This window comes from Oryx dammah, unplaced genomic scaffold (assembly GCF_014754425.2).
Source record: "Oryx dammah isolate SB20612 unplaced genomic scaffold, SCBI_Odam_1.1 HiC_scaffold_18, whole genome shotgun sequence".
NCBI lineage: Eukaryota > Metazoa > Chordata > Mammalia > Artiodactyla > Bovidae > Oryx > Oryx dammah.
In genome coordinates this window covers 77,930,558-77,957,640 of record NW_024070202.1, presented here as the reverse complement: position 1 = coordinate 77,957,640, position 27,083 = coordinate 77,930,558, and the positions used below count along the sequence as shown (strand labels likewise).

At 41.5% G+C, this 27,083-nt stretch overlaps 2 protein-coding genes across 2 annotated transcripts in view; both read left to right on the top strand.

Moving 5' to 3' along the window:
- Positions 1-27,083, top strand: part of HECW1 (HECT, C2 and WW domain containing E3 ubiquitin protein ligase 1) — a 264,354-nt gene that overhangs the window by 145,914 nt on the left and 91,357 nt on the right. The window contains exons 10-13 of the mRNA XM_040260566.1: positions 2,523-2,673; positions 10,688-10,821; positions 13,251-13,372; positions 16,251-16,436. Coding sequence (XP_040116500.1) covers positions 2,523-2,673; positions 10,688-10,821; positions 13,251-13,372; positions 16,251-16,436 — 593 coding nt within the window. The remainder of the gene's footprint in view (positions 1-2,522; positions 2,674-10,687; positions 10,822-13,250; positions 13,373-16,250; positions 16,437-27,083) is intronic.
- On the top strand, positions 20,121-22,256 carry LOC120878007 (mitochondrial import inner membrane translocase subunit Tim9-like). Its single transcript, XM_040260565.1, has one exon. It carries the CDS (start codon positions 20,219-20,221, stop codon positions 20,498-20,500), a length of 282 nt encoding a protein of 93 aa, XP_040116499.1. The 5' UTR covers positions 20,121-20,218; the 3' UTR covers positions 20,501-22,256.

The window sequence follows — 27,083 nt, the reverse complement described above, 5'->3', positions numbered from 1 at the left end:
CCTCAAGAGTTTTAACCTGGATTTAACTGAGACAAAAAGGGAAGGCTGCAGATAGAGCAGGTTTGGATGGGGAAGAGCTGAAATTTGGTTTTGATTGTGTTATATTTGAAATTTTATCCAGGTATTGATGTCAAGAAGGCAGTGAGATGTGACAGAAGTTCAAGAGAAAGGCCCAGACTATAAACATGATATTGTACTTGTTAATGTGAAAGTAAAATGTATAGGTTTTACAAGTATAATAATTAAAGTAGGAGACATTATTAGGCTCTACATTGTTCTTAGACTTCATGGAAAATATATAGTATAATATATGACAGATCCCTCAATCACAAATGAATGGATACACATGAATGACTACTATCCCAAGGTCATCCATTAAGGTATCCTTTTCAGAAGTCTGTTTTGGTATCACAAAGCCAAGTGCACTGGACATGCTGAGGCTGAAGTTCCATTCAGAAATTTTCTCTTAATGCAATATGGTTCATACAGTATTTGAAAGTAAATTCTTTACAAAGCAACCCAGAAAACCCACTTATAATCTCTAATTATGCTTAGCTATTATTTTCTGAATATTTATGAGAGGTTTAATTAGCCCTCTGCCTTCCACATGTTTCATATATTAACAAGAGGGCCTGTCTGGCTTGACATTCTTTTCTGTGAAACTCATAGAAATGATCATTATCATTGCACCAAACTTCAGTTCTTTTCCTTGGAGAATCCATGAGACTGGAGTCTTGCCTTTGAAGGAATCCTTCCTTTACTACGAGGCACCTGGAGGGCAGGGATGTGTGTTAGTCAGCAGTGCGTCCTCAGGATCTGGCCGGATCTCTGGTTCATAGTTCATAGTTCTAGTTCATAGTAAAAGGAGGTGTTTGTTCAAGTGAATAAAGTAGCATGATACTCTTCAAAGGTTAACACTTATTCTTTGTTGGATGACAGTCATGTTGGGTTTAAAAAAAAAAAAGCCCAATTGCTGCTAGTTTGGGAATCACTGAAATTTTTAATGTTTGGCTTGCAATTAATTACCCAATATTCCCTCAATGAGCTAATTAACATTTATGACTAACAGTTGATAGCTGAATCATCTAGTAGTCAAATTTAATCAAAACCTTCTAGAATATATTTATACAGCCTGACTATATATTTTTTTCAATTTGTCTTATAAGCTGAATTTGGTATTTTCTGGTATTTTAGATTTCCTTGGGCATTATTTGGCAGTCCCGCAGGTAAATGTCAAACATAAGCCATAATGTTCACAAACAGATAAACCATGCACACATCAAACCATAACTAAACCAAATGTATTTTTTCATTTTAAAAACAATTGAGAGTTGCTATGTCATTACCTGAATGATACTTTTTCAACAGAATTGTTAAATATCTGACCTACTCCCAAAAGCTATGGCTTTTCTCATTTAAAAGGCTGAATAGCTTTCCTCATTTGCAGTCATTTTTGCATTTTATTCTTTAGTGTAACTCATTTTTCAGCATAACTTTATCATGAAGCTGTTATTTCCACCATATTTTTACATGTGGACTCTAAAAGCTTTGCCCATCTCTGGTACAGCAGACATTAAGCTCATCTTTGTTAAGCTCAGGTGTGTCCATGTGACTCCCAGCTCTCTCAGTTTTAAGGATTTTTTTCATCCTATCACCCCAGTCCGGCCCCTACGTATATCATGGACTGTATCATCTGTGCTTCCACCTTTTAGTTGGCTGCTGTTGTTTAAATTTTAGAAGAATTTATCTTTATCTTGGGCTCCCTCTACTGTTTGGGATGGTTATTTATCAACAAAGAGATACTTAAAAAGCTTGATGCTAGTTAATAGTCATGATTGGTTTTGTTTTGGTCAAGAAATATTTGGCAGCCACAGATAGGTTGAACATAAACTATGAATTCACAACTTATCAAAGGATGGTTTGAATTTAGTTTCTAAGGGTCAAATCTTTCCATTCTTTCTCTCAAGAGGCAATCAATTAAGGCTGTGGCATATTAGAGGTTATAGGAAGCTGCACCTACATGCAGTATTTTAGAACTGTAGTCAAACCTGGGTTTAAGAGGAGCCGTTATTCCCTCCTAACCAGCCATCCTCCATCAGATTTAACAAGGAAAGGGCTTTTTTCAGCATCAGAGTGTCAGCTTTCGCTGGAGGACATTCCTATCTTCCAGCTGTCACTTAGTAGCCAAGAAATTTGACAAGATGGAATTTTTTAAAGAAGGAAATAAATATTTGACTTTGTCTTTAGAAATTGTTAGAATTTTAACATAGGTCATATTTGAGGAACCCCAGTTACTGTCTCAAATGGTCCAGCAGAGAATCAGAGTCCCGTGGGCTCTTTCCTGGCACACCAACTCCATGCCAATGCGTCAGAGGTCACACAGGTGCTCTGGGCAGTTCTTGGTCTTCAGCAAGTCACCAGGAGTGAGTTCTACCTGCAGAAGACCTGGAAGTGCTTGTCTGTTTCACATGGATCCGTAGTTTGTCCTTGATTTTTCTTTTTGCCTTTTTATCACGCGCTAGACTGGGAAGCTCGCATTGACAGCCACGGGCGGGTCTTTTATGTGGACCACGTGAACCGCACAACCACCTGGCAGCGTCCCACAGCAGCAGCCACCCCCGACGGGATGCGGAGATCTGGATCCATCCAGCAGATGGAGCAGCTCAACAGGCGGTGGGTGACCAGCATGCAGTGAGCCCCTAGAAACCATGACAGGGCAGGGCAATTAATGAGATTCCCTCCAGACTTTCTGCTCAGATTGTATGAGGAAACTGCAAAGTAATTAACCAACTCAGAGTTAGTACTTGGAAAGCTAAATGTGTAATTCAGCAGCAGGACATCAGCTAAGCCTGAGTGTCATTTAAAGATGGGGAGTCCTCTGTACACCTTGATGGCCCAGGCTCAAACACAGGTGTTCTTAGCCAGGGGCTCATTGACCAGCCCCCCCACCCCAGGTATTCACTGAGGGTGTCAGTGTTCTGGGAACCATTCAGAAACTGTAAGCAAGTTATACATGGATGCACATTTTTCTGCCAGACATTCATATCTGTCAAAAGAATCTCAAACAGGTCTGGAACACAAACAGTTTGGAAACAGTTTGAAAACATTCCAAGGATAGGTCTAACAGAATACTAAAAGCTGCCGGAGAAGAAGCTGTCTCATAAATTGCTATATTCATGCCTACTCCAGTCCCATAGTTGCTACATACTCAGAAATATACATTCTTAAACAGCTTTCATCATAGAAAATGAAATATTTAAAAATACTTTTTGAGAATTGTTTTGTCTAAAACATAGGCCCTTTACTAGTTTTTAGTATGTAAAGATGTCATTTTGTTTTCAACCTGCAAATGAAACCCTCAATAGCATCTGTCCCATGTTGTAAGCTAGTACGAGCATCACACTCAACATCTTGCTCCTTTAAGATCAGGGCAATGGCTCTTGGATACTTTTAGTAGCCAGGAATGCAAATTGCAGGCTCAACTTCATTTATAACTGCCTAATGTCTTGCTAGTGTGAAGTAAAGGAAGAAGGTGTAGAGGGATGAGAAAGAATAAATAACTGGACTTGGGGGACACAGCTATGGATAACAAACATCCCTTGAAAGTTAACTCTATACTACAGAAAAAAATGGACAATTTAATACTATTAGAAATAAACAGAAAAAAAAGCTGAACTTCTAGTTACTGCTGTTGTAGACAGTATGTGTTAGTCACTCAGTCATGTCTGACTCTTTGTGACCCCATGGACTGCTCTGTCCATAGGATTCTCAAGGCAAGAATATTGGAGTGGGTTGCCATTTCCTTCTCCATGTTGTAGGCAGAGGAGGATGCTTTAGGGGAAAATCGTGAGGATTCTTTTATCACATGAGCATTTGGAAGACACTTGCTTTCCATTTTTCCCTATCAATATCTGAGTGGCATTATTAAGAACCATAAAGCATTTTCATTGGCATCATATTTCTCTAGTTATTCCCACAGAAAGAAATCATATTACAAGGAAGAACATATTGTATATAAATGTACCAAAAGCCATGGGAGTGTCCTTTCATGGTGTTTGCAACTAAAAATGCAGGGAACGCAGCAAGTTCATTTTACATAGAGATCGTGTTCAGATGCCATAGGCAGAAATAGCCTCAAGGTCTGTCTTGCCAGACAGATAAGTTGAAAGTGTTTATCAGACTAAGAAACTGGGAGAGCACCATCAGGTTATATCTATGAGAGGTCCAGTTGAAACACTAAAACAAAACAGAAGCAGAAGTAAACACCTTGACTCATGACATAAAAATACTTGGAAGTTTGTTCATGATGTTCAGATTGTATAATATAAAGTGAAAGTGAAGTCGCTCAGTCGCGTCTGACTCTTCACGACCCCATGGACTGTAGCCCATCAGGCTCCTCCGTCCATGGGATTCTCCAGGCAAGAATACTGGAGTGGGTTGCCATTGAAGCCAAATCCATCCTTAACCAGGCCTCTAGAGAAGTGTGCAGGCTTTGGTATATAAAGCCCTGTGCCCTCCAGTGGAGCTGAACATGCTGAGAAAGGCCAGACTTTGATGAACAGGAAGCTGTATTTGCTGCATCCATTTGGACAGATAAAGAAATTAATCAATTTGAGAAAGTGCTTATTTCTTGTGAAAAAATCCTACCTAGGGAAACTTAGATAACCTTGAGATAAGTATCCAGGCTCTTCAATGCTTATTTCAGCCTATTGGCTTCAAGCACTTAAAGTTTTTCAGTGATTTGGCCTGATAACAGCAGCCACACAAAGTATACTGTCAGTCTTTTATCCACAGTCTTATGTGTGGTGCAGATGTGACCACACATAGGGGGCATTTGTTTGATAATCTATAGTTATCAGGAGAAATTGACACCCATCACTGTCTCATAGCAAAATGGAAGTACTTTTCAGTGTTGCAAGGAGTTTCTTTTGACTTCTGGTCAGATGGTAAAGCGTCTGTCTACAATGCAGGAGACCCAGGTTCGATCCCTGGGTTGGAAAGATCCCCTGGAGAAGGAAGTGGCAATCCACTCCAGGACTATTGCCTGGAAAATCCCATGGACAGAGGAGCCTGGTGGGCTACAGTCCATGGGGTCGTGAAGAGTCAGACGCGACTGAGCGACTTCACTTCAGGGTGATTGTGAAAGGCAAATGTTTTGTGCAGAGAGATGTGCACTGCAAAATAAGGAGTTAGCAAAGTAGCCCGCAGTGACCATGTGCCCTTGGCCACTCCACAAGTGGCCTTGGTGGCTTTGCCACATGCTCCTACTGCAAGGGAGTCCCTCGTTACCTGCCTTCCATCTGGCACCTGTCTCCATCCTACAAAGATCCAAACCTAACGTTGTTTGGCCCCGAAACCTCCCCAGAGCCCTCCACACAGAGCCGGTGGCTGCCTCCTCTGCAGCCCCGTTACTGATGGGGCACCGTGCCCGCCACTGGGACTGTCCTTACCTTGTTTCTCGTTCTTCTGTGTCCCTCCTCCCAGTGGCTGGATGGGGCCAGAGTTTACCAGGACTCAGTACAAGACAATTTCCCAAGTTAATTCCTGCACTTTCAGAATATCCCGAATGAACTAACTCCACCTTCTGCACAAATACTTCTCAAAGAAACCAAAAATATAAATACATAGTCTGATTTTAAATAGTCAACTCAAGTTTGATGTTTTAGTTATCTGGATAAAATTATACTGTGGAGAAATGGAAGTCTTAAGTATGAAAAAAAAAAGAAGGATCTTATAATCCTATACCCCAAGGATTAGCTTTTTTAAAAGATTAAACTGTCTTCAAGTTTTCAAGTTCCATATGCACCCTTTGTATATTTAAAATGATGATATAGTTTTATATTCATTTTTCACTTACTACATTATTAGCATTTTCATATTGCTACATAGTCTTAAAGTTATCACTTAAGTGATAGTGTTCTAATGAATGAATGTAATTTAGTTAATTTGTCATATTGTTGAATATTTATTTTTATCACTATTTTGGGCAAGACCCAAGGGCATGTAGAATGTTAGGATTGTCTTAGCATGTTTCCTTTGGGTTATATTCCCAAAACAGCAGGCCAAGGGAGATCTTTGTGGTTTCAGTATTTGATATCAGTGTTTGAGTATTTTTTAAAGTGATTCTGCAGATTCACTCTGCCAGCAATGGTACCCTCCCTTCCTTATCATCTTTTGGTGGGTTTTTACTGACTTAAGCAATTTTCCTGGTGTTTTGGTGCATCTTACATTTCACTTCTTGGAGGGAGGGTCTACTTCTGCTTCAAGAACTCTTCTTTTACCAATCTTAGCTCCTCCTGTGAGAATTGTCTGTTCATACAAGCTTAGTTGGTTTGGTTTTTGTTTAGTTTCTTTTGGCTTGGCTCCTGAAGGGTTTTGTTTTTTCCTTCTGGCTTGGTTTTGTGTGTGTTCCTCTGTGTGTCCATTTACAAATTAGACATTGCAGCTGACTTTCTTATCAGTTTCCATAAACTCTATGCAATATAAATATTTAACCTTTTACTGAAAAAAATAAAATGCGAGGGGGTTATTGAAGGACTCTTCTTGATGAAATAGAAGAGAACCAGCTCTCTGACCCCCTCTTTCATCTTCAGATCAAAGAGGGCCTCTGAGGCAACAGCCCTGCCTTCGCTGGGTGATCCTGCATGAGTTGCTCTGTGGCCTGCTTCTCCAGGACTGTCCCTTCTCCAGCAAAGGCCAGGAGTGGGGTCTGGCACTTGGGTTTTGAGGCTGCTGACCTAGTAAGGTATGGGATACCACAGGTCCAACGACGACATATGGAGCAGGTTGTGAAATTTTGGACATTTTTATCAAATAAGCTTATATTAACTCATTAAAATTCTCTTCTGTGGCCACTGCACTTTGGGAAGGAAAAGAGGCCACAGCATGAGGTTCGTCTAAGCCCTGTTCCAGATGCTGTTGCTGAGGAACAAACCACCCAGATTTAGTGGTGTAAACACCAGTAATTGATTATTAACACCATAGTCGTTGTCGTCGCCATCCTCTCTCATGGTTATCGTGGTGGGCTGAGCTCAGTGAGGCCCTTCTCAGGGTGTCTCATGGCTGCAGTCAGAGGGTGGCTGGGCTGGAGAGGCACATATCTCAAGGTGGACATCGGCTGTTGGCTGGGGCCCCAGCTGTGACTGTCACCCCGACCACCTGCACGTGGACTATCCATGTTGCCTGCATCCTCACAGCATGGCTCCTGTATTCCATCACACTTGTCACTTTCATTATTGTCTATTCATCCAGGAAGCCACAAGACCTTCCCAGCTTGAAGGGGAGGGGACGCTGATTTGACCTCTTAATATTAACAGGAGAATGGTAAGATTCTAGAAGAGCTTGTGGACTAAAAAATATAGTTGAGTCACTTTTGGAAAATGCAGCCTGCCTTGAGCCGCTTAGGGGATCCTCTGACAGCAGGTCCTTTGGCCTTTGGCAGGCCTCACTCACTCTTCCCTCAGGTCAAGGTTACACCCTTGTGCAGCTTCTCACTGAGTAACCCCCCACCCCCGCCCAAGGCCACACTACTTGAGTCCCAGCAAGAACTCAGAAACATCACAGACAAACAGCCTGCACCTGCCCTACATCCTCCCTGCCACAGACATGTGGGGGCTAAACACACATAAGCCTTTCTCTCTCTCTGCTGCTTTACTCGTTCCTGTCCTTCCACATTTTCTCATAAGAGGCCTTCTCAGGAATGCCTCCCAGTAACTGCTGCAGGCACAGCTATCATTCTGCCAGGTGTCAGGAAGGAGTGGCTACGTCTCCTTAGATAAAATAAAACCTCAGACCAGTGAGTATGTAGATAATACCATCTGAATGTAGATAATACCATCTGAAGATTTGTTACAAATGCAGATTTCAATTTTGCTCCAGTTTCTGTAATTATAATAATCACCCAAATTATCACTCTGGCAGGTAGTCTGGAAACCACAGTAGAAAACAAAACTCCTTTTTATTTTATTTATGTATTATTTTTGGCCAAGCAGCATGAAGGATCTTCATTCCCCCAACAGGGATTAAACCTCTGCCCCCAGCAGTGGAAGCGTAGCATCTTAAGACCACTGGATCACCAGGCAAGTCCCCAGAACTCCTCTTTAAAGGTCAAAGAAAGGTCACTGATCTTCGGAATGCCACCACAGAAGACCCTGTCTGTGTGACAGTATCTCCCATGCCCCTGCCTGGGATTGCACTGGCTACTCGCTGCTCCCCAGATGCTGGTCCCCCTTCTCTTCACACTTCTTCCTCCACTGCCACATCTCTTCTCTGAGCGCATGACCCACATAGCAATGCTCCCCTGACTGTGGTCATTGGTGTGACCTCTGGAACCTCCAGGTCAACCTGTCCAAATCCACACTAAAGTCTTCCTGCCAATCTGCCCATCCCACCTGGTCTTCCTCATGGCTGGAGCCTCCACCCACCTGCTCTAAGCGGAAGCCCTCCTTCCCTCTTCTCCAGCTTCCATATCCAGGCCCCAAATCCTGTTAAGTCTACCTGTAAAGTTATTACAGTTTGGCTGCTAAAGATCTCTTAAGTTCAGTCCCTTCTCTCGTTCCTACTGTGCCAGGAGGAAAAGGGAGGCAGAATTCCTGTCCTGTGTACCAGTGGGCTGAGAGACATCAGGCAAAGTCAAGGTCACACAGGATGGAGGAAGGAAGCAAAGCAAAGAGGAACTAGATAGCTGGACACCTGCATACAAAACACAGTGAGGTTTAGGCAGGCAGGTGTACTTTAGGTATAGTTTAGGCAGGTGTAGTTTAGGCAGGCAGGGAGGTTTAGGTAGGCAGGCATAGGTGATCTTAGTATCCCTACAATATGTGGGTGTTCCCCTTCCCCAGCAGCATCCTAAGAGACCAGCATGATACACCATGCCTGCCTGGGTCCAGGCTTCAGCATCTCCAGCCCGGACCGATGCGGTAGTTCTCAGCTGCTCTCCCCACCTCCAGGGTTTTCTCCTCCCATGCACTCCACATAGGTGGGGGTCAGTGTAGAGCTGAATCTGCCTCTTGCCCAGCAGCTGTCCAGTCCCTACAGCAGCAGTTCTCAAAGTCAATCCCTGGACCAGCAGCAGCAGCTGCATCACCTAGGAACTAGTTAGAAATGCACGTGCTTGCCTCCCATCACTCCATCCCCAGACCTACTGAATCAGAGAGACTCTGGGAATGGAGCCTGGAAGCCTGTTTTCACCAGCCCTGTAAGTGATTCTGATGTAGCTCTGGGCCTAGAAAACAATGTTCCACCAGTGCTGGCACCTCCTAGGTGCTTTCTGTCACTGTGCTGGTTCCCTGGCCCTGCCCAATGTTTACACATCCTGGTGCCACCACCAAGCTTCTCAGAGTTCTCTCAGGTGAAGTCTTTGGCATGTTTTATTTCCTCTGTGTACCTTCCCTCCAAGCTCCCTGATAAGTCCATACGCTGGCTTCAGAATATATGTGCCTTCGGTGTGTTTCCTTGTCCCTATTTGTAACTCTGATACGTGTAGGGCATCATGTTCACATCACCAGAGTCATGGTCTACATGCCTTTCCCTTTTTTGCTCTCTCCTCACTGTGAGTGTTCAGAGAGTGAGGTCATATTCCAGTCTTCTCTTTGGTCTGAAAGTCCAGCTCAGAGCAGGCCCCATTGGAAGAGTCAGTGAATATTTAGTAAGTAAGGTGACTGATGGGCCTACTGACTCATTCTCCAACTTGGGAAGAAAACTCAAAGGAAACTTCATATAAGCTGAAAGCATTTATTTGTCTGCCAGTGTTTTTGTTTTTAATGTTTAAAAATGTTATTTATTGAAGTATGGTTGATTTATGATATTCAGTTAATTTCTGCTGTACAGCAAAGTGATTCAGCTCTACATATGTGTATATATATATATTCTTTTTCATTATGGCTTATCACAGGATATTGAATATAGTTCCCCCTACTTTAGAGTAGGCCCTTGTTGTTCATCCATTCTATATATATTAGTTTGCATCTTTTAGTGTATAATCTTTGCACACTCCTTCCTAGTCATTCCTAGTCAAACTTCCCAGTCGCTCAGTCTTGTCCGACTCTGCGACCTGTGGACTGTAGCCCACCAAGCTCCTCCGTCCATGGGATTCTCCAGGCAAGAATACTGGAGTGGGTTGCCATTTCCTTCTCCAGGGGATCTTCCCAACCCAGGGATCGAACCCAGGTCTCCCAAATTGCAGGCAGACGCTTTAACCTCTGCACCACCAGGGAAGCCCCTTTCACTTTCTTTCACTTTCCTAGTCATACCAGTTAACTGTCAAATAAAAACAAGTAGAACTTTTAGTTTGTAGACTTATCATAATCAAAGAGAGGTGATTTGATATCTTAGTTGTAATATTTTTAAGTTCTTTCCCACACCATTATTTTAGACTCAGTCCAATTTCGTTTAACGCAGGGCAGAGGCTGTTTTTTATAATGATTTTTTGTGTGTTGATTTTTTTTTTTAAGTCACCATACTTGAAACTCATCATAGTTTACAAAACAAAATGAAGTCAAATCACCTAGAGATACTTGTCTTGCAAATTAAGTATCTTGGGAAAATTTTGAGCACTTTTCTCCTGACATTTCTTGACATCCAAGACAATTCTTTACAAATTTTCCCACTTACCTGACTCAGAGCATCAGCCCCTCAACAAGCCAACAAACCAAAGTTAACTCCTGTCTTTTCACTTTCTGATGCAAAGGTATCAAAATATTCAGCGAACCATTGCTACAGAGAGGCCTGAAGAAGATTCTGGTAGCCAAATTTGTGATCCAGTTCCAGCAGGAGGCGGTGGAGGAGGTGGGAGTGACTCAGAGGCTGAATCTTCGAGCTTAGGTATGGCCAGCGGATACCGATGGGATGGAAGGTGGATAAGGGAAAGCAGGGAGGTGGGCAAAATCCAGGAGGAGAAAGATGCTTGGCGCCAGCAGGGTAAAAACAGACAGAAGTGTCTCACCAGGAATGTAAAGGAAAAGTGGACTCACAGTGAAGAGAATTTGTACTTGTGCATCAGGGTGATTTTTTTTTCAGTGTCTTAATCATTTCTTGTTGTGTAAATTTATTTATTGGTGTCCTAAGGATGTTTTCCACTTGTAAGTAAAAGATGCAATAAGAATTCAAGGTCTCCTTCCAAGGAGCCACGTGACAACAATAGGAATAAGACGTTTGTATTTAGAATAAAATATCAATACAGTTCCCCCCTGAGAGAGGAACCTGGCAGTAAAGAGGTTTTCCATTGGTCTTATGATTTTAAATACACCACCACTCAGGAAAATTTCATCAGCATCCACTAGGGGGCCTGATGTTCATTTCTTTGAATGTGCCTGAGTGGAACTCAGATGTAAATATTTGAAAAGCCTGAGATTGGCTTCTTTTTTGTTTGTTTTTAACTGAAGTATGCTGCTGCTGCTAAGTCGCTTCAGTCGTGTCCGACTCTGTGCGACCCCATAGACGGCAGCCCACCAGGCTCCCCCGTCCCTGGGATTCTCCAGGCAAGAACACTGGAGTGGGTTGCCATTTCCTTCTCCAGTGCATGAAAGTGAAAAGTGAAAGTGAAGTTGCTCAGTCCTGTCCGACCCTCAGCGACCCCATGGACTGCAGTCTACCAGGCTTCTCTGTCCATGGGATTTTCCAGGCAAGAGTACTGGAGTGGGGTGCCATTGCCTTTGACTTACAATATTGTGTTAGTTTCAGGTGTACAGCAAAGTGATTCAGTTTTACACATATATATTCTTTTTCATTATTGACTGTTGTAAGATATTGAATATAATTCCCTCTACTATACAGTAGATCCCTGTTATATATCATATTTTATTATATTATATATGTGTTTAGTCGCTCAGTCATGTCCAACTCTTTGTGACCCTATGGACTGTAGCTGGCCAGGCTCCTCTGTCCATGGAATTCTCCAGGCAAGAATATTGGAGTGGGTTGCCATACCCATCTCCAGGAGATCTTCCCAACCCAGGGATCGAACCCAGGTCTCCCACATTGCAGGCGGATTCTTTACTGTCTGAGCCACCAGGGAAGCATCTATATAGTGATTAACCCAAAACTCCTAATTTAGCCCTCCCCTGCTCCTTGCCCCTTTGATCACCATAAAGTTGTCTTCAATGAAAAGATTAGTTTATATTTTTTATACCTGTAAGCATAAGATTATCACAGCGACATCCTGATAATCCAAATCTCTTAAACTGGGTAAATGATGGCAGATGACAGATATAGGACAGTTTGAGCAAATAGCCATGTGTTTCGTGTCCTACAGGTCTCCGCTCTCTCTGAAAAGCAGAAAAATGGATACTTTCATGACCTCTTTTAAATACACATACATAGTTCTACCAACAATTTTAATTGCCTCTATTCTAATCATTTTATCAGATATATTAACTAAACTGACTAGTTAAGGTTTTTCTGTTATTAATTCTTTTAACTGCTAAGAGAGATTTGGTAAGGTGGTGGAATAATTGGAAATATGAGGGAAAAGGAAGAGAAAATTCCTTTTGGGGTTTGGTATTGGATCTGTTGGCATTTGCTGTATAACAAAGTATCCCAAAGCTTAGTATCTGAAGCTCACAGCCATGCATTAACCTCCCCCCGCCCCAGTTCTGCAGGTGGGCAGTTTGAACTGAGCTCTGCCAGCTAATTCCTCAGGGCACTGAGCTCACATGTGCCTCCTTAGTCAGCTGTGGAATAGGCCGCAGGCTAGCTGGCCTAAAGTGGCCTCAGCCAGGGTGGCTTGTCCCTGCTCCCCATGGCTTTTCATCTTGTACAGGCTGTTCTCATGATGAAGGAGAGAAAGTAAGTAGGGACCTACAGGCCTCTCAAAACCCTGGCTCAGAACCTCTGGCAAATTTTGTTGGTTAAAGCAAAACTCAAGGCCAGCTTGATTTAACGTGGGGAGAGGCTGCAAAGTCTCAGAGTGATGGGGATGAAGGGAGAGGAAGGATTGTGATCCTTTCTGCAAACAAACTGACATAGCTATGGTGAGCAACTTGTAAGGAAAATAAGAAAAATTCACTGGGATAAAAGAGATGAGTTATTTGGGGACTTGATCCAGCTGAAGTTACACTGGAGTACTCTGGGAAATACTGAGTCTCAACTGAGACACAGTGATAGGACACCTGGCTGGACCACCATTCAAAACAACAGTCCTCTCCAGCAGTGCTGGTGAAGGCTTGTAGGCTGCCAGTGCCACAAAAGAGAAGTCCTCTAACTGAAACGATCTTTTTCCAATGCATTCAGTTGCTTTGTTTCACTTCTTCCAGATCTGAGAAGAGATGGGTCACTTTCTCCAGTGAATTCACAAAAAATCACCTTGCTGCTACAGTCTCCAGCGGTCAAATTCATCACCAACCCTGAGTTCTTCACTGTACTGCACGCCAATTATGTGAGTGTTCCCACACACAGAGGGGGCCTGGCCTGGCTTCTGGCAAGACCCGAAACACAACTTTGCAAAGTCACTGGACAGATTAAAGAGGATAGCATTCTAACTCAGGCAAGGGAGTGGGGTGGGTGGGGTGAGGGGTAGGGGCAGGGAACAGGAAGAGAAAAAAGATGGTTCCTTTTTGTTCTCTGTGAGTCTCCCCCAAAAGGAGAAAAGCTAGATTTAGGAATGCTATGTCTTCTTTGGGTTTTTGTTAGGTTCAAATGTGTTAATGTCAGTGAAAGTATTTGGAAACAAAGGTGCCTTTTTATTATAGTTAAAATTTTTAAGGGACAAAATTAGGGAATTGACAGATTTTCTTCAACCTGAATCATTTTATAAAATCACTTTCATTAAAGAAAGTTTAAAATAGATAAATAGGTTTCCTTTTCGTATAATTAGTTTATCAAATAACCTGCTGCTGCTGCTGGTGCTGCTAAGTCACTTCAGTTGTGTCCAACTCCCTTCTTATGGTTAATTTAATGTGATTTTTATATATTTAGCTTTCTCTCTCTCTCTATCTCTCTCTCTCTCTCTTTTTTTTTTTTTTTGGTATTGTCAAGAAAGCAATGACATGATATTTGCATGCATGCATGCTCGGTCGCTCAGTCGTGTCAGACTCTTTGCGACCCTGTGGATTGTAGCCTGCCAGGCTCCTCTGTCCATGGGATTTCTAAGCAAAAATACTGGAGTAGGTTGCCATGCCCTCCTCCAGGGGATCTTCCTAACTCAGGGATCGAACCCAAGTCTTAAGTCTTCTGTGTTGGCAGACCAGTTCTTTACCACTAGTGCCACCTGGGAGTGAAGTGAGGTCACTCAGTCGTGTCCGACTCTTTGCGACCCCGTGGACTGTAGCCCACCAGGCTGCTCTGTCCATGGGATTCTCCAGGCCAGAGTACTGGAGTGGTTGCCACTTCCTTCTCCAGAGGATCTTCCCGACCCAGGGATTGAACCTGGGTCTCCCGCATTGTAGTAGTAGTAGTAGTAGTGAAGTCGCTCAGTCGTGTCTGACTCTTTGCGACCCTGTGGACTGTAGTCCACCAGGCTCCTCTGTCCATGGGATTTTCCAGGCAATAGGCAGACGCTTTTACCATCTGAGCCACCAGGGAAGTCCACCTGGGAAGTCCCCCTGATATCCTGATATTACTGTAGTCATTGCTTTTTTCATTTGACATGTGTTTCCTGCGGTTCAGGCACAGATCTAGGTGCTAGATGTAAAGACAGATTAGGGTGACACCTGATCAGCAGAAGCTCCCTGTTTTGTTTGGCAGCAGACATGCAAAGATGAGTCTAATGTGATAGGACATAGCTGTCCTCTGGGAGGAACAACGTGCCCTGGAACACATGTGATGCTCTGGACACTCAGGGAGCAGTCCTGAGGAGATTGAGTCCTGAACACTGAAAGTTGACAGGGCAGAGGCTCCAGGCTGTGGGAGAAAGGACTCAGCCTGGGACTGGGTCTAGTGCGGCTGGAGCATGGCGACAGGCAGAGGTGGAAAGAGAGGGTGGATAATAGCAGCAAATTACCTGGTACATCATGGAAAGGAGCCTGGATCTACTTCAGCAGGCAACCAGAACCAGCTGCAGTCTCAGACATTATCATCAGTTACACAATCTGAGAGGTGATTTTCTCAGGTAGAATTGTGGGAGAGGGACTGAGAGGTTAAGACCAGAGCCTGGTTCCAGTGCTTAAGTGAGCAATAATCAAGGGCTTCCCTAAGAAAGGGTCTGGGAGCAGGGAAAGAACAACTCAGCTTAGAAGATATTTCTTCAGGGACTCAATCATGCTTGGGACCACTATGATTGAGGGGGATGGAGGGTGAGGACCCAAGAAAGTCTGAGTCCTTTCTGCTTTGTGCCCCTGAGTTAAGTGTCCCCATTCAATAGTAGTTTGATTAGGTGATGGGAGCTATGGCAGGGGAAGAGGGACTAGTTTTTGAGCAGGTTATATTTAGGAAACCTCTTGGACATCTAGTGATTAGATCAAGAGCTGCTGCCCAGTGGGACAGGGGTGAGTCACGAAGCAGGACAAAAATGCCAGACAGTGGTGCTCTCTGAGCTGTTCCCCAGCCTGCTCTGGCTACTAACAGTCTTTCCTTGAACCACATACACCCACCAGCCCCAGGTGGCATAAAATGGTTATGTGGCACAACTAGAAACTCCTGAAGCTTTCTTCATCTCTTCTCATCTTCCAACCCCTACAAATAGTCACGTTTGTACATAGAAAGGAGTGGCAGACCGTTGAAGGTCAGCCCTAAAATTCACAGGGAACTTTAACTGATACACCCTGTTATACAGATGAATAGAGGAGCAATCCCCTGGAGAAGGGAAAGGCTACCCATTTCAGTATTCTGGCCTGGAGAATTCCATGGACTGTATAGTCCATGAGGTTACAAAGAGGTGGACACGACTGAGCAACTTTCACTTTCAACACTTTGAAGAAGGACCAAGGATGAACCTGTGCTGTCAGAGGAGGAAACAGGGAGGAAAGGGAGGAGATGCTCAGAGGGTCAGAAGGGGATTCAGGGGAGCAGAACCAGGCTGGGGCAGAGTGGGTTGGGGAGGGGGGAGGGGGAAGGGAACTCGAGATGTAGGGGAGTTGGACAGTGTCCTAGGATGCTGGAGCAGTGGTGGAGTCAGATTGCGAAGAGGTCCATGTGTGTTCACAGTGGGCAGGTTACTTCTGGAGCAAGATCTCTGCTTCCAAGGCCTCCTCCTCAAGGCTCACAATAAATCCCTGTGTAGCAACCACATCGCATCCCATTAAGGTGCTCAAAGTATGCTTGGTCTGTGTTTCTTCTAATCCCCACTCCCATCCCCATCTGCCTGGACCCCGTCTCAGAGTGCCTACCGAGTCTTCACCAGTAGCACTTGCTTGAAGCACATGATCCTCAAAGTCCGCCGGGATGCGCGCAACTTTGAACGCTACCAGCACAACCGAGACTTGGTGAATTTCATCAACATGTTTGCAGACACACGGCTGGAATTGCCCCGGGGCTGGGAGATCAAAACGGACCAGCAGGGAAAGGTGAGCAGGACTGCTGCTGGGGCCTTACATCAGAAGGTGAAGACCCGTGAGCAGGTGAGGAGGGAGGTTGATGAGGAGATCAAAGCCTGTTCCTGAGATGTGCTATTGGCCACCAGGCAGAAGGGAGGGTAATTATCCGCATTGGGATTTCTGTCTTTTGATGTTTAGAATGTTTCCAAATGTCTCTGACTTCTGCCCACCGATGCTAATAGCACCTCCACCAAGTGGTGACGTTGCTATGTGTCCCCTGGGTGGGGAGGAGGGTTGGGGGAGAGTATCACACCCAGTTGAGAACTACAGGCTCCATATTTCTTAATTTAGATTTGGAACGTGAAACCAGATTCTATTCAATGACCTTTCTATTGTTTTGCCTCCTTAGTTCCCTCTTAGAGGATTAAATTATTAGTTAAATGGGAGTGACATTATTAAATTATTCATTGTGATTTCCCTAATAAGCCTTCAGTTCTCATTAAAACAGGGTGAATTGGGCCAATGAAGTGTTACTGGCTTATATTTTGCTTTTGTGTGGCATTAACCAAAACTAGTCTTTCCCAGGGATGCTGTAGAAGCCTAGCTGAGTTAGCTAAAGCAAGAATGCTCTTTCTTAATCACCATCAATCACTTTCATGTATTTATAGGACAGGTCAAACAGGCTACCGAGGAATCGTCCCTGTGTAATCTTTTATAAACTTTAGTAGAGAGACTCCTTCCCTCTTCTAGTGTCAACAGAGTCAGAAGTGTTCCCAGCAAACATGTGTCTCAACAGGAAACTGCATCATGCCGCTCTCTTCGTCTGTGCTTATAGCCATGCAAAACCACAGTTCCCCAAAGTCGGCTGATGGGGCTTCACAGTGCCCTGGGAACCAGAAACCCCTCTCCCACACTTTGTCATGTCCCAGTACCTGAGCCCTCTGAAATATGGGAGGAGAGATTGTGCCCTCTAATTGATGCAAGTCCGTCAGTACAGTGAATCTCTATGACCAGCTCTGCAATCAGGGATGAACTTGTCAGGGGTGGCTTGTGTAGTGGAAAAACCACTATAGACAGAATCTACTCTTACTTACCAGATGTGGCCTCCCCTGGGAGAATGACAGTGAAACATGGTGTGGGAAACATCTTTTCTATACAAAAGAAACAGAGCGGGTTCCAGAACACTAGACCATCTCAGCCAACATGCTTCTCACTTTGGCAACATGTTCAGAGTCAACAGCCTTCACTTTCAGGGTACACCGTGTAGGAAGAGGAGGGCTGGTCTGAGCTGTTTGGTGCCTTTGAAAGCACATCATCCCCACAAGGAAGACCAAATGGCATCTGACTCACCTGTCATCTTGAAAACCTGGAGAAGGTGGACACAGCCTCTGCCCCACATCAGTAGAGATTGCATGTGTACCTCAAGTTGGCTCCGGGGTTGAGCTGTGGAGGGTGGTTATCATCCAGGAGGTGGTGGGGCTCAGGCAATAGGACAGGTGTGAGATGGAGGTGGCCTCTACTAAGGAATATACACATAACAACAAAGTAATAAGAGGCCTCTGAAGACCTGCTTCGTGAAGGAAACAGAATCTTTATCTTGAGAAAAGCATATCTTTTAGTATAATTTTCTTCAGAAAGTAGAAATAAATATTTAAAGATATCTGTTTATCATCTACACAATGGCACAAGAACTCATGACTTATATTGAGCAAGAAGAACCCACACATAGCAAACAAGCCAGAGGAGAGCAGACACAAGAAAACAGAACCAGCGCGGCATCTAGCAGTCCTACTCTGGGTATTGACTCAAAAGAGCTGAACTCAAAATCTCAGAAGTATCTGCACTACTGTGGGTTTTGCAGTGTTAATCAAATAGCAAAGATATGGAAGCAACCTAAATGTCTCTTGATGGATGAGTGGATAAAGAAAATGTGGTATATACATATACAAGGGAGTATTATTTAGCCTTTAAAAAGAAAAGGATTCTGACATACTGCAACATGAATGAAGCTGGAAGACATTGTGTTAAATGAAATTAGCTAGTCACAGGACAAAGACTGCGTTATTCCATTTATATGAGAGATCTAAAACAGTCAAACTCATAGAAACAGTAAAATGGTGGTTACTGAGGGATGAGGGCAGGAGGAAGTAGGGAGTTTCTGTTCAACAGGAATAGAGTTTTAGTTATGCAAGATAAGTTCTAGAGATGAGCTATCCAATATTGTGCCTATTGTTAACAGTACTGTAGTTTATGCACTTTAAATTTTTTTCTTTTATTTTTTTGCACTTTACATTCGTTAGAAAGGAAAACTCATGTTAAGTGTTCTTACTACAGTTAAAAACTAGAAAAGGATGTGGGCTAGATAAATGGTTTAAGGTTTCATGAAACAACAAAATGTAACAGCATAAGGATAAAAGAGAAGAGAAATGACACGATGTAAAATTGAATCCTGGTTATAGAAGATGAACATCGAAGCAGCCCCCAAAGCACAGAGAAGGTACCCTTTTGCAACCAGTGAAGGATAAAGTGAAAAAAAATATATGAAAACCAGAAAAAGAAAAAAATGTATCTCACTGTCTCAGCAAGAACCAATTAAATATCACAAACTCCCTTCATGTCCCTTGCCTGTGTGTCCCACTGTATAGTTTACATGTTTGTTCTATGTACTGTTTTGTCTGTTTCTCCTGGCAGAATTTTAAGCTCTTTGAGAGCAGGGGTCTTTGTGTTGCTCATTGATGAAATTCTAAGGGCCTAGAATAGTGTCTGGCACATTAGCTGGCTCTCACTAAGTCTCTGTTGGATGAAAGGCTTCTAAATATTCTTGAAGAAGAAATTAAAATAATAGCGACCCCATGAACTGAAGCCTTCCAGGCTCCTCCGTCCATGGGATTCCCCAGGCAAGAATACTGGAGTGGGGTGCCACTGCCTTCTCCAATAGATACAGTAGCAATAAGTAAATATTAACTATAAATATAAAATTATTAATTAAATATTGAAAATAAAGCTTTGATCTACAACAGATTGTTCAGATGGGAAGATTAATTGGACTCACTGAGTTACAGTAAAATTAATTAAAATAAATGCTACTCTAGAATGTCTTTAAATCGAGACTTTAAAAATCTTATTAATATACAGCCATGATAATATGAAAGTCATTTACAAAAGAATTAAAAATCAGACAAACCTCAAACTTCGCATCCATAAAACCAACGTGTAGAAATCCACAGAACAATGACTACAGGTTATTGATGAGAAAGACTGCAGCTCAATAATCCTATTTCCAGAAAAAATTATTATTGAAGTATGAAGACAGTAGGGAAAAAACCTCACGTGCAAGACTTCAGGGCTCACCCTACTCTTTTGCCTGCCCTAAGAAAAGAGCAAAAGCCGTTCTCCAGATGGCTCACAAATGATACAGAAGAGAAAATCAATAATAGGAAAATCATAGCATTATAAAACTTTGGTGATGGGTATTTAAATCAATCAAATGCACAAATATAAATGTAAATAATTGCTTTAAAATTATAATGCTTTGTATTGAAAAAGCTCAATAAAGTATGGGAAAATATGTATAATAAAAATGGAATACTTGTATAAGAGCAATTTGGATCAGTATCCCTGGACCAGAATTAAAAAGATGAGGAAACAGAGAGTTGACTGGCAACACAGCCCCCCAGGCTCTTATGGTGTCAGATGCGAGAGCGTATCCTTAAGTAAGAAATCAAGCCTTACTGGAGACATTCAAGCGAAGATTGGACGACTACTTTTCCAGAACAGAAAGGAAACTCATGCATCAAAAAAGGTGACTAATAATGTACCAAAAGAATATGGCTGCACAAATACTAGAATCTAATCAGATAAAACATTTTAAGGAATTTCTTGGAACCTACAGTAAATTTATAGAAACCTGCTTTCTGGACTGTGTTAAAGACTTTACAAGAAAAGAAGTAAAACCTGAAGAGACCACCTGTTCAGAACATTGTTTGCAGAAGTATTTAAAAATGACTCAACAAATATCTATGAGATTTCAGGAATATCATATTCAGCAGAATGAAGCCCTGGCTGCCAAAACAGGACTCCTTGGCCAGCCATGATAGAGAGGTCCTAATGGATGGACTTTTGATGAAAGATTGCCAACAGCTATTGCAGTGGAAATGAGGATTCACCTGATAGAATCCCCTGAAAGTAGTAGCCACCATGTTAAACCTGGCAAATGGACACCACTGGAGAAACAACATTGGCATATACAGGAACAGTCAAAGGTCTTATTGTTCAATGAAAATAATAAGATGCAACGCTTGGTGAGGCCTTAAGATTCAGCAGCTTGGTCACTTGATTAGAAAAATAAACCATTGTTTCTTCAATAGTGACTGTTAATTTTAAAGCAAAATATGTGTTCGATCATGTATGAGATAGAAAAAGCTTTATTACTAAAAATAAAATAAATGAAAATCACTGGGAAAAAAAAAGATGAGGAAACAAAAAGTGGGTAGGTGAGCAGGGCAAGGAAAGGGGTACTAAGTTCCTAGTGCGTGGAAGGGGAGGTCAAGTGGATGATTTGAAAAACAAAGGCTAAATATAGTTGCTTGACAAACTTAAAAGGCAATCATTATACCATTTAAAGCAAGATTTTTCCCTCTTGAATTCCTACAAAAGATAAAATCAAACAAAATACAGTGTTTGTATCAAAAACACACAAAAGGATCCACAAGGAAGCAAAGAAAATTAGAATATTAAAAATAAAATGACAACAGTAAAGCCAAGCATACCAGTTGTGGCAGCAAGTGGAAATAGGATAAACTTGTTACTCCTTACAAACTTAGTACTCCACATAGGTAATGGTATCTCCTTACCAAAAGGAGCTACTATCAGATTTGATACCAAACAAATACAGCTTTAAAAAAGACATACCTAAGAGATAATTTAGAATGTTTAATAGTAAAAGAATAAATATTAATATAGTATGAAAACAATAACAGAAAAAACAGTGTTGGTGTATTAATATCATACAAAGGAGAGTTGAAACCTAAATCCTTAAAATGAGGTCAAAGAAAGATTTTATATTCATCAATGGCACAGTTAAATTACAATAAACATATATACATTATGAGCCAAAGAACGAGATACATATTATATAAAGAAAAATAAAAGAACTGCAAAGGAAATGAAGAAATGCAGAAAGTAGGAAAATGTGTTTATATCCATCAGTTCAATAGATTAAATAGACAAAATAAGATTTGAATACATTCCTATTAATGAAACATATATTAATTCTTTCATTTAAAATAAAGCTTACATTGACCTTAATTGCATACAGTTTTTATCTGAGATATCTAAAATAGTCATATTAATAGAGATAGAAAGTAGAATAGAGGTTACCAGGAACTTGGGGGCGAGGCAGAGGAGAGAATGAGGAGTTATTTCTTTTCATGGGACCATAGTTTCAGTTTTGGAAAGAGAAAAACTTTAGGAAATGAATAGTGGTGATGACGGCACAACAATGAGAATGCACTTAGTGCCTCTAAATTGTGCATTTAAAAAATAATTAAGATGCAGGTTTTATATGATTTTTAATAAAAATATACTTTTATTTATTTTTAATTGAAGTATAATTGAAATATAATATTAGTTTCAGGTATACAGCATAGTGATTCAGTATTTTCATAGATTTTACTCCATCTACCATTATCATAAAATAGCAGTTATATTTCTGTGTCATATAATATATCCTTGTTGATTATTCATTTTATACATAGTAGATTATTTCTTTTAATCCCATTCCCCTATCTTGCCACTCCCCCCTTCCTTATCACCACTGGCAACCAAACAAAAGTATATTTGTTTTCTGTGTCTGAGAGTCTATTTCTGCTTATATTCATTAATTAGTTTTATTTTTTAGATTCCACGTATAAGTAATAACATACATCACATATATAACAGTATTTTTTTCTCTCTCTGACTTACCTCACTAAGAATAATAACCTATATATCCATCCATGTTGTTGCAAATGTCAGAATTTCTTTCTTTTTTATGGCTGAGTAGTATTCCAGTGTATGGGGTGTGTGTGTGTGTGTGTGTGTGCATGTGCACATATATGTGTGTGTATGTGCGCGAGCATGTATGTGTGTATACCACATCTCCATTATCCTATCTCCATTATCCTGCATCTATTGACAGACACTTCGGTTGTTTCCATATCTTCAATTCAGTTCAGTTCAGTCACTCAGTCGTGTCCAACTCTTTGCAACTCCATGAATCACAGCACGCCAGGCCTCCCTGTGAATCACCAACAGAGTTCACTCAGACTCACGTCCATCGAGTCCGTGATGCCATCCAGCCATCTCATCCTCTGTCATCCCCTTCTCCTCCTGCCCCCAATCCCTCCCAGCATCAGAGACTTTTCCAATGAGTCAACTCTTCCCATGAGGTGGCCAAAGTACTGGAGTTTCAGCTTTAGCATCATTCCTTCCAAAGAAATCCCAGGGCTGAACTCCTTCAGAATGGACTGGTTGGATCTCCTTGCAGTCCAAGGGACCCTCAAGAGCCTTCTCCAACACCACAGTTCAAAAGCATCAATTCTTTGGCGCTCAGCCTTCTTCACAGTCCAACTCTCACATCCATACCTGACCAGTGGAAAAACCATAGCCTTGACTAGATAGACCTTAGTCGGCAAAGTAACGTCTCTGCTTTTCAATATGCTATCAGGGTTGGTCATAACTTTTCTTCCAAGGAGTAAGCATCTTTTAATTTCATGGCTGCAGTCACCATCTGCGGTGATTTTGGAGCCCCCCAAAATAAAGTCTGACACTGTTTCCACTGTTTCCCCATCTATTTCCCATGAAGTGATGGGACCAGATGCCATGATATACGTTTTCTGAATGTTGAGCTTTAAGCCAACTTTTTCACTCTCCTCTTTCACCTTCATCAAGAGGCTTCTTAGTTCCTCTTCACTATCTGCCATAAGGGTGGTGTCATCTGCATATCTGAGGTTATTGATATTTCTCCCAGCAATCTTGATTCCAGCTTGTGTTTCTTCCAGTCCAGCGTTTCTCATGATGTACTCTGCATAGAAGTTAAATAAGCAGGGTGACAATATACAGCCTTGTTGTACTTTTCCTATTTGGAACCAGTCTGTTGTTCCATGTCCAGTTCTAACTGTTGCTTCCTGACCTGCATACAGATTTCTCAAGAGGCAGGTCAGGTGGTCTGGTATTCACATCTCTTTCAGAATTTTCCACAGTTGATTGTGATCCACACAGTCAAAGGCTTTGGCATAGTCAATAAAGCAGAAATAGATGTTTTTCTGGAACTCTCTTGCTTTTTCCATGACCCAGCAGATGTTGGCAATTTGATCTCTGGTTCCTCTGCCTTTTCTAAAACCAGCTTGAACATCAGGAAGTTCACAGTTCACGTATTGCTGAAGGCTGGCTTGGAGAATTTTGAGCATTACTTTACTAGCATGTGAGATGAGTGCAATTGTGCTGTAGTTTGAGCATTATTTGGCATTGCCTTTCTTTAGGATTGGAGTGAAAACTGACCTTTTCCAGTCCTGTGGCCACTGCTGAGTTTTCCAAATTTGCTGGCATATTGAGTACATCACTTTCACAGCATCATCTTTCAGGATTTGAAATAGCTCAACAAGAATGACATCACCTCCACTAGCTTTGTTTATAGTGATGCTTTCTAAGCCCCACTTGACTTCACATTCCAGGATGTCTGGCTCTAGATGAGTGATCACACCATCGTGATTATTTGGGTCATGAAGATCTTTTTTGTACAGTTCTTCTGTGTGTGCTTGCCATATACTGTGTTTTCACAGTAGCTGCACCAATTTTTGTTCCTATCAACAATGTACTAGAGTCCTCTTTTCTCCATGTCCTCACCATAGTTTGTTGTTTGTAGACTTTTTGTGGAGAAGGAAATGGCAATCCACCCCAGTATTCTTGCCTGGGAAATCCCAAGGACAGAGAAGCCTGGTGGGCTACAATCCATGGGATTGCAAGAGTCTGACATGACTGAAGCAACTTAGCACAGCACAGACTCTTTGACATTAGCCATTCTGACAGGAGTGAGGTGACATGTCTCATTATGGTTTTGACTTGCACTTTTCTGGTGATTAACAGTGTTGAGCTTATTGACCATCTGTATATCTTTTTTGGAAGAATATCTACTCAGGTCTTATACCCACTTTTAAATCATATTCTTTTTTAACATTGAGCTGTATGAACTATTTATATATTTTGGATATTAAGCTCTTATCAGTTATATCATTTGCAAATGTTTTCTCCCATTCAGTAGGCTGTCTTTTATTTTATCAATGGTTTCCTTTGCTGTGCAGAATCTTTTAAGTTTAATTAGGTCCCATTTATTCAGTTTTGCTTTTGTTTCTTCTGCCTTGGGAGACAGACCCCAAACAATATTTCTACAATTTATGTTAGCATGCTCTGAGTATATTCTCTCCTAGAATTTTTGTTTGTTTGTTTTAGGTCTTACATTTAGGTCTTTAATCCATTTTAAGCTGATTTTTGTAGACAGTGTTAGTGAATGATCTAATTTCATTTTTTTTACAAGTAGCTATCCAGTTTTGCTAGCATCATTTATTGAAAAGACTATCTTTCCTCTCCATTGTAAATTCTTGTCTTCTTTGTCATAAATGAATTGGCCATAAGTGCATGAGTCCTTTTCTGAGCTCTTACTTCTGTTCCATTGATCTGTGTGTCTGTTTTTGTCCCACTGCCATGCTATTTTGAGTAGCTTGTAGAATAGTCTGAAGTCAGGGAGCTTGAAACCTTTATTCTTTTTTCAAGATTGTTTCAATCTTTTGTGGTTCCTTATACATTTTAGAATTATTTATTCTAGTTATGGGGAAAATGTCATGGGTATTTTGAAAGAGATTGCATTGACTCAGTATATTGCTTTGAGTAGTATGGAAATTTTAGCAATATTAATTCTTCCAACCCATGAACATGGGATATCTTTCCATTTCTTTGTATCATCTTCAATTTCCTCCTTCAGTATTTTATAGTTTTCAGAGTTATAGGTCTTTCACTTCCTTGGTTAAGTTTATTCCTAGGTATTTTATTCTAAAAATTTGAAGAGGCAGGAATACTCCCAAATTCATTCTATAAGGTTACCATTACCCCGATACCAAAACCAAAGACACTACAGAAAGAAAAAAAGAAAATTACAGGCCAGTATCTCTGATGAATATAAATTTAAAATGCTCAATAAAATATTAACAAATAAATTTTAACAATAGCTTAAAAGGATCATATACCATGATCAAGGGCTTCCCTTGTGGCTCAGATGGTAAAGCGTCTGCCTACAATGCAGGAAACCCGTGTTTAACCCCTGGGTCGGGAAGTTCCCCTGGAGAAGGAAATGGCAACCCACTCTGGTATTTTTGCCTGGAAAATCCCATGGACAGAGGAGCCCAGTAGGCTACAGACCATGAGGTTGCAAAGAGTCAAACACGACTGAGAGACTTCACTTCACTTCACTTCACTTCACCATGATCAAGGGAGATACCGTCCAGAAGTGCAAGGATGGTTGAAATATCCACAAATCAATCAATGTGATACACTGTATTAACAAAAGGAAGGAAAAAAAGCACATGAGCATTTCCGTATATGCAGAGAAAGAACCTGACAAAATCTTTTTGTCAAGTCTTTTAAAAATCCATTTCTGATAAAAAACTCTTATCAGAGTTGATGTAGAAGGAACATATCCCAACATAATAAAGGCCATTTATGACGAACTCATAGCCAACATCATACCCAGTGGTGAAGTGCTGAAAGATTTTCCTCTAAGACCAGAAACAACACACTAAGATGCCCACTCTTACCACTTTTATTTACAATAATCTTGTAAGTTCTAGCCACCACAAGCAGATAAGAAAAATAAATTTTAAAACATCAAAAATTGGAAGAAAAAAAAGTAGGACTCACTATTTTCAGGTGGTATGATAGTAAATATAGAAAACTCTAAAAGCAAAGAAGAAAAGGAAAGATATAAGCATCTGAAACAGAGTTCCAAAGAATAGCAAGGAGAGATAAGAAAGCCTTCCTCAGCAATCAATGTGAAGAAATAGAGGAAAACAACAGAATGGGAAAGACTAGGGATACCTTTATGAAAATTAGAGATACCAAGGGAACATTTCATGCAAAGATGGGCTCGATAAAGGACAGAAATGGTATGGACCTAACAGAAGCAGAAGATATTAAGAAGAGGTGGCAAGAATACACAGAAGAACTATACAAAAAAGATCTTCATGACCAAGAAAATCATGATGGTGTGATCACTCACCTAGAGCCAGACATCCTGGAATGTGAAGTCAAGTGGGCCTTAGAAAGCATCACTATGAACAAAGCTAGTGGAGGTGATGGCATTCCAGTTGAGCTTTTTCAAATCCTGAAAGATGATGCTGTGAAAGTGCTGCACTCAATATGCCAGCAAATTTGGAATACTCAGTTTTCATTCCAATCCTAAAGAAAGGCAATGCCAAAGAATGCTCAAACTACCGCACAATTGCATTCATCTCACATGCTAGTAAAGTAACGCTCAAAATTCTCCAAGCCAGCCTTCAGCAATACATGAACTGTGAACTTCCAGATGTTCAAGCTGGTTTTAGAAAAGGCAGAGGAACCAGAGATCAAATCTCCAACATCCACTGGATC

Bases quoted from the DNA above. Each gene is read 5' to 3' on its own strand.
- LOC120878007 (XM_040260565.1), top strand. From the start codon at position 20,219: ATGTACCAAAAGAATATGGCTGCACAAATACTAGAATCTAATCAGATA.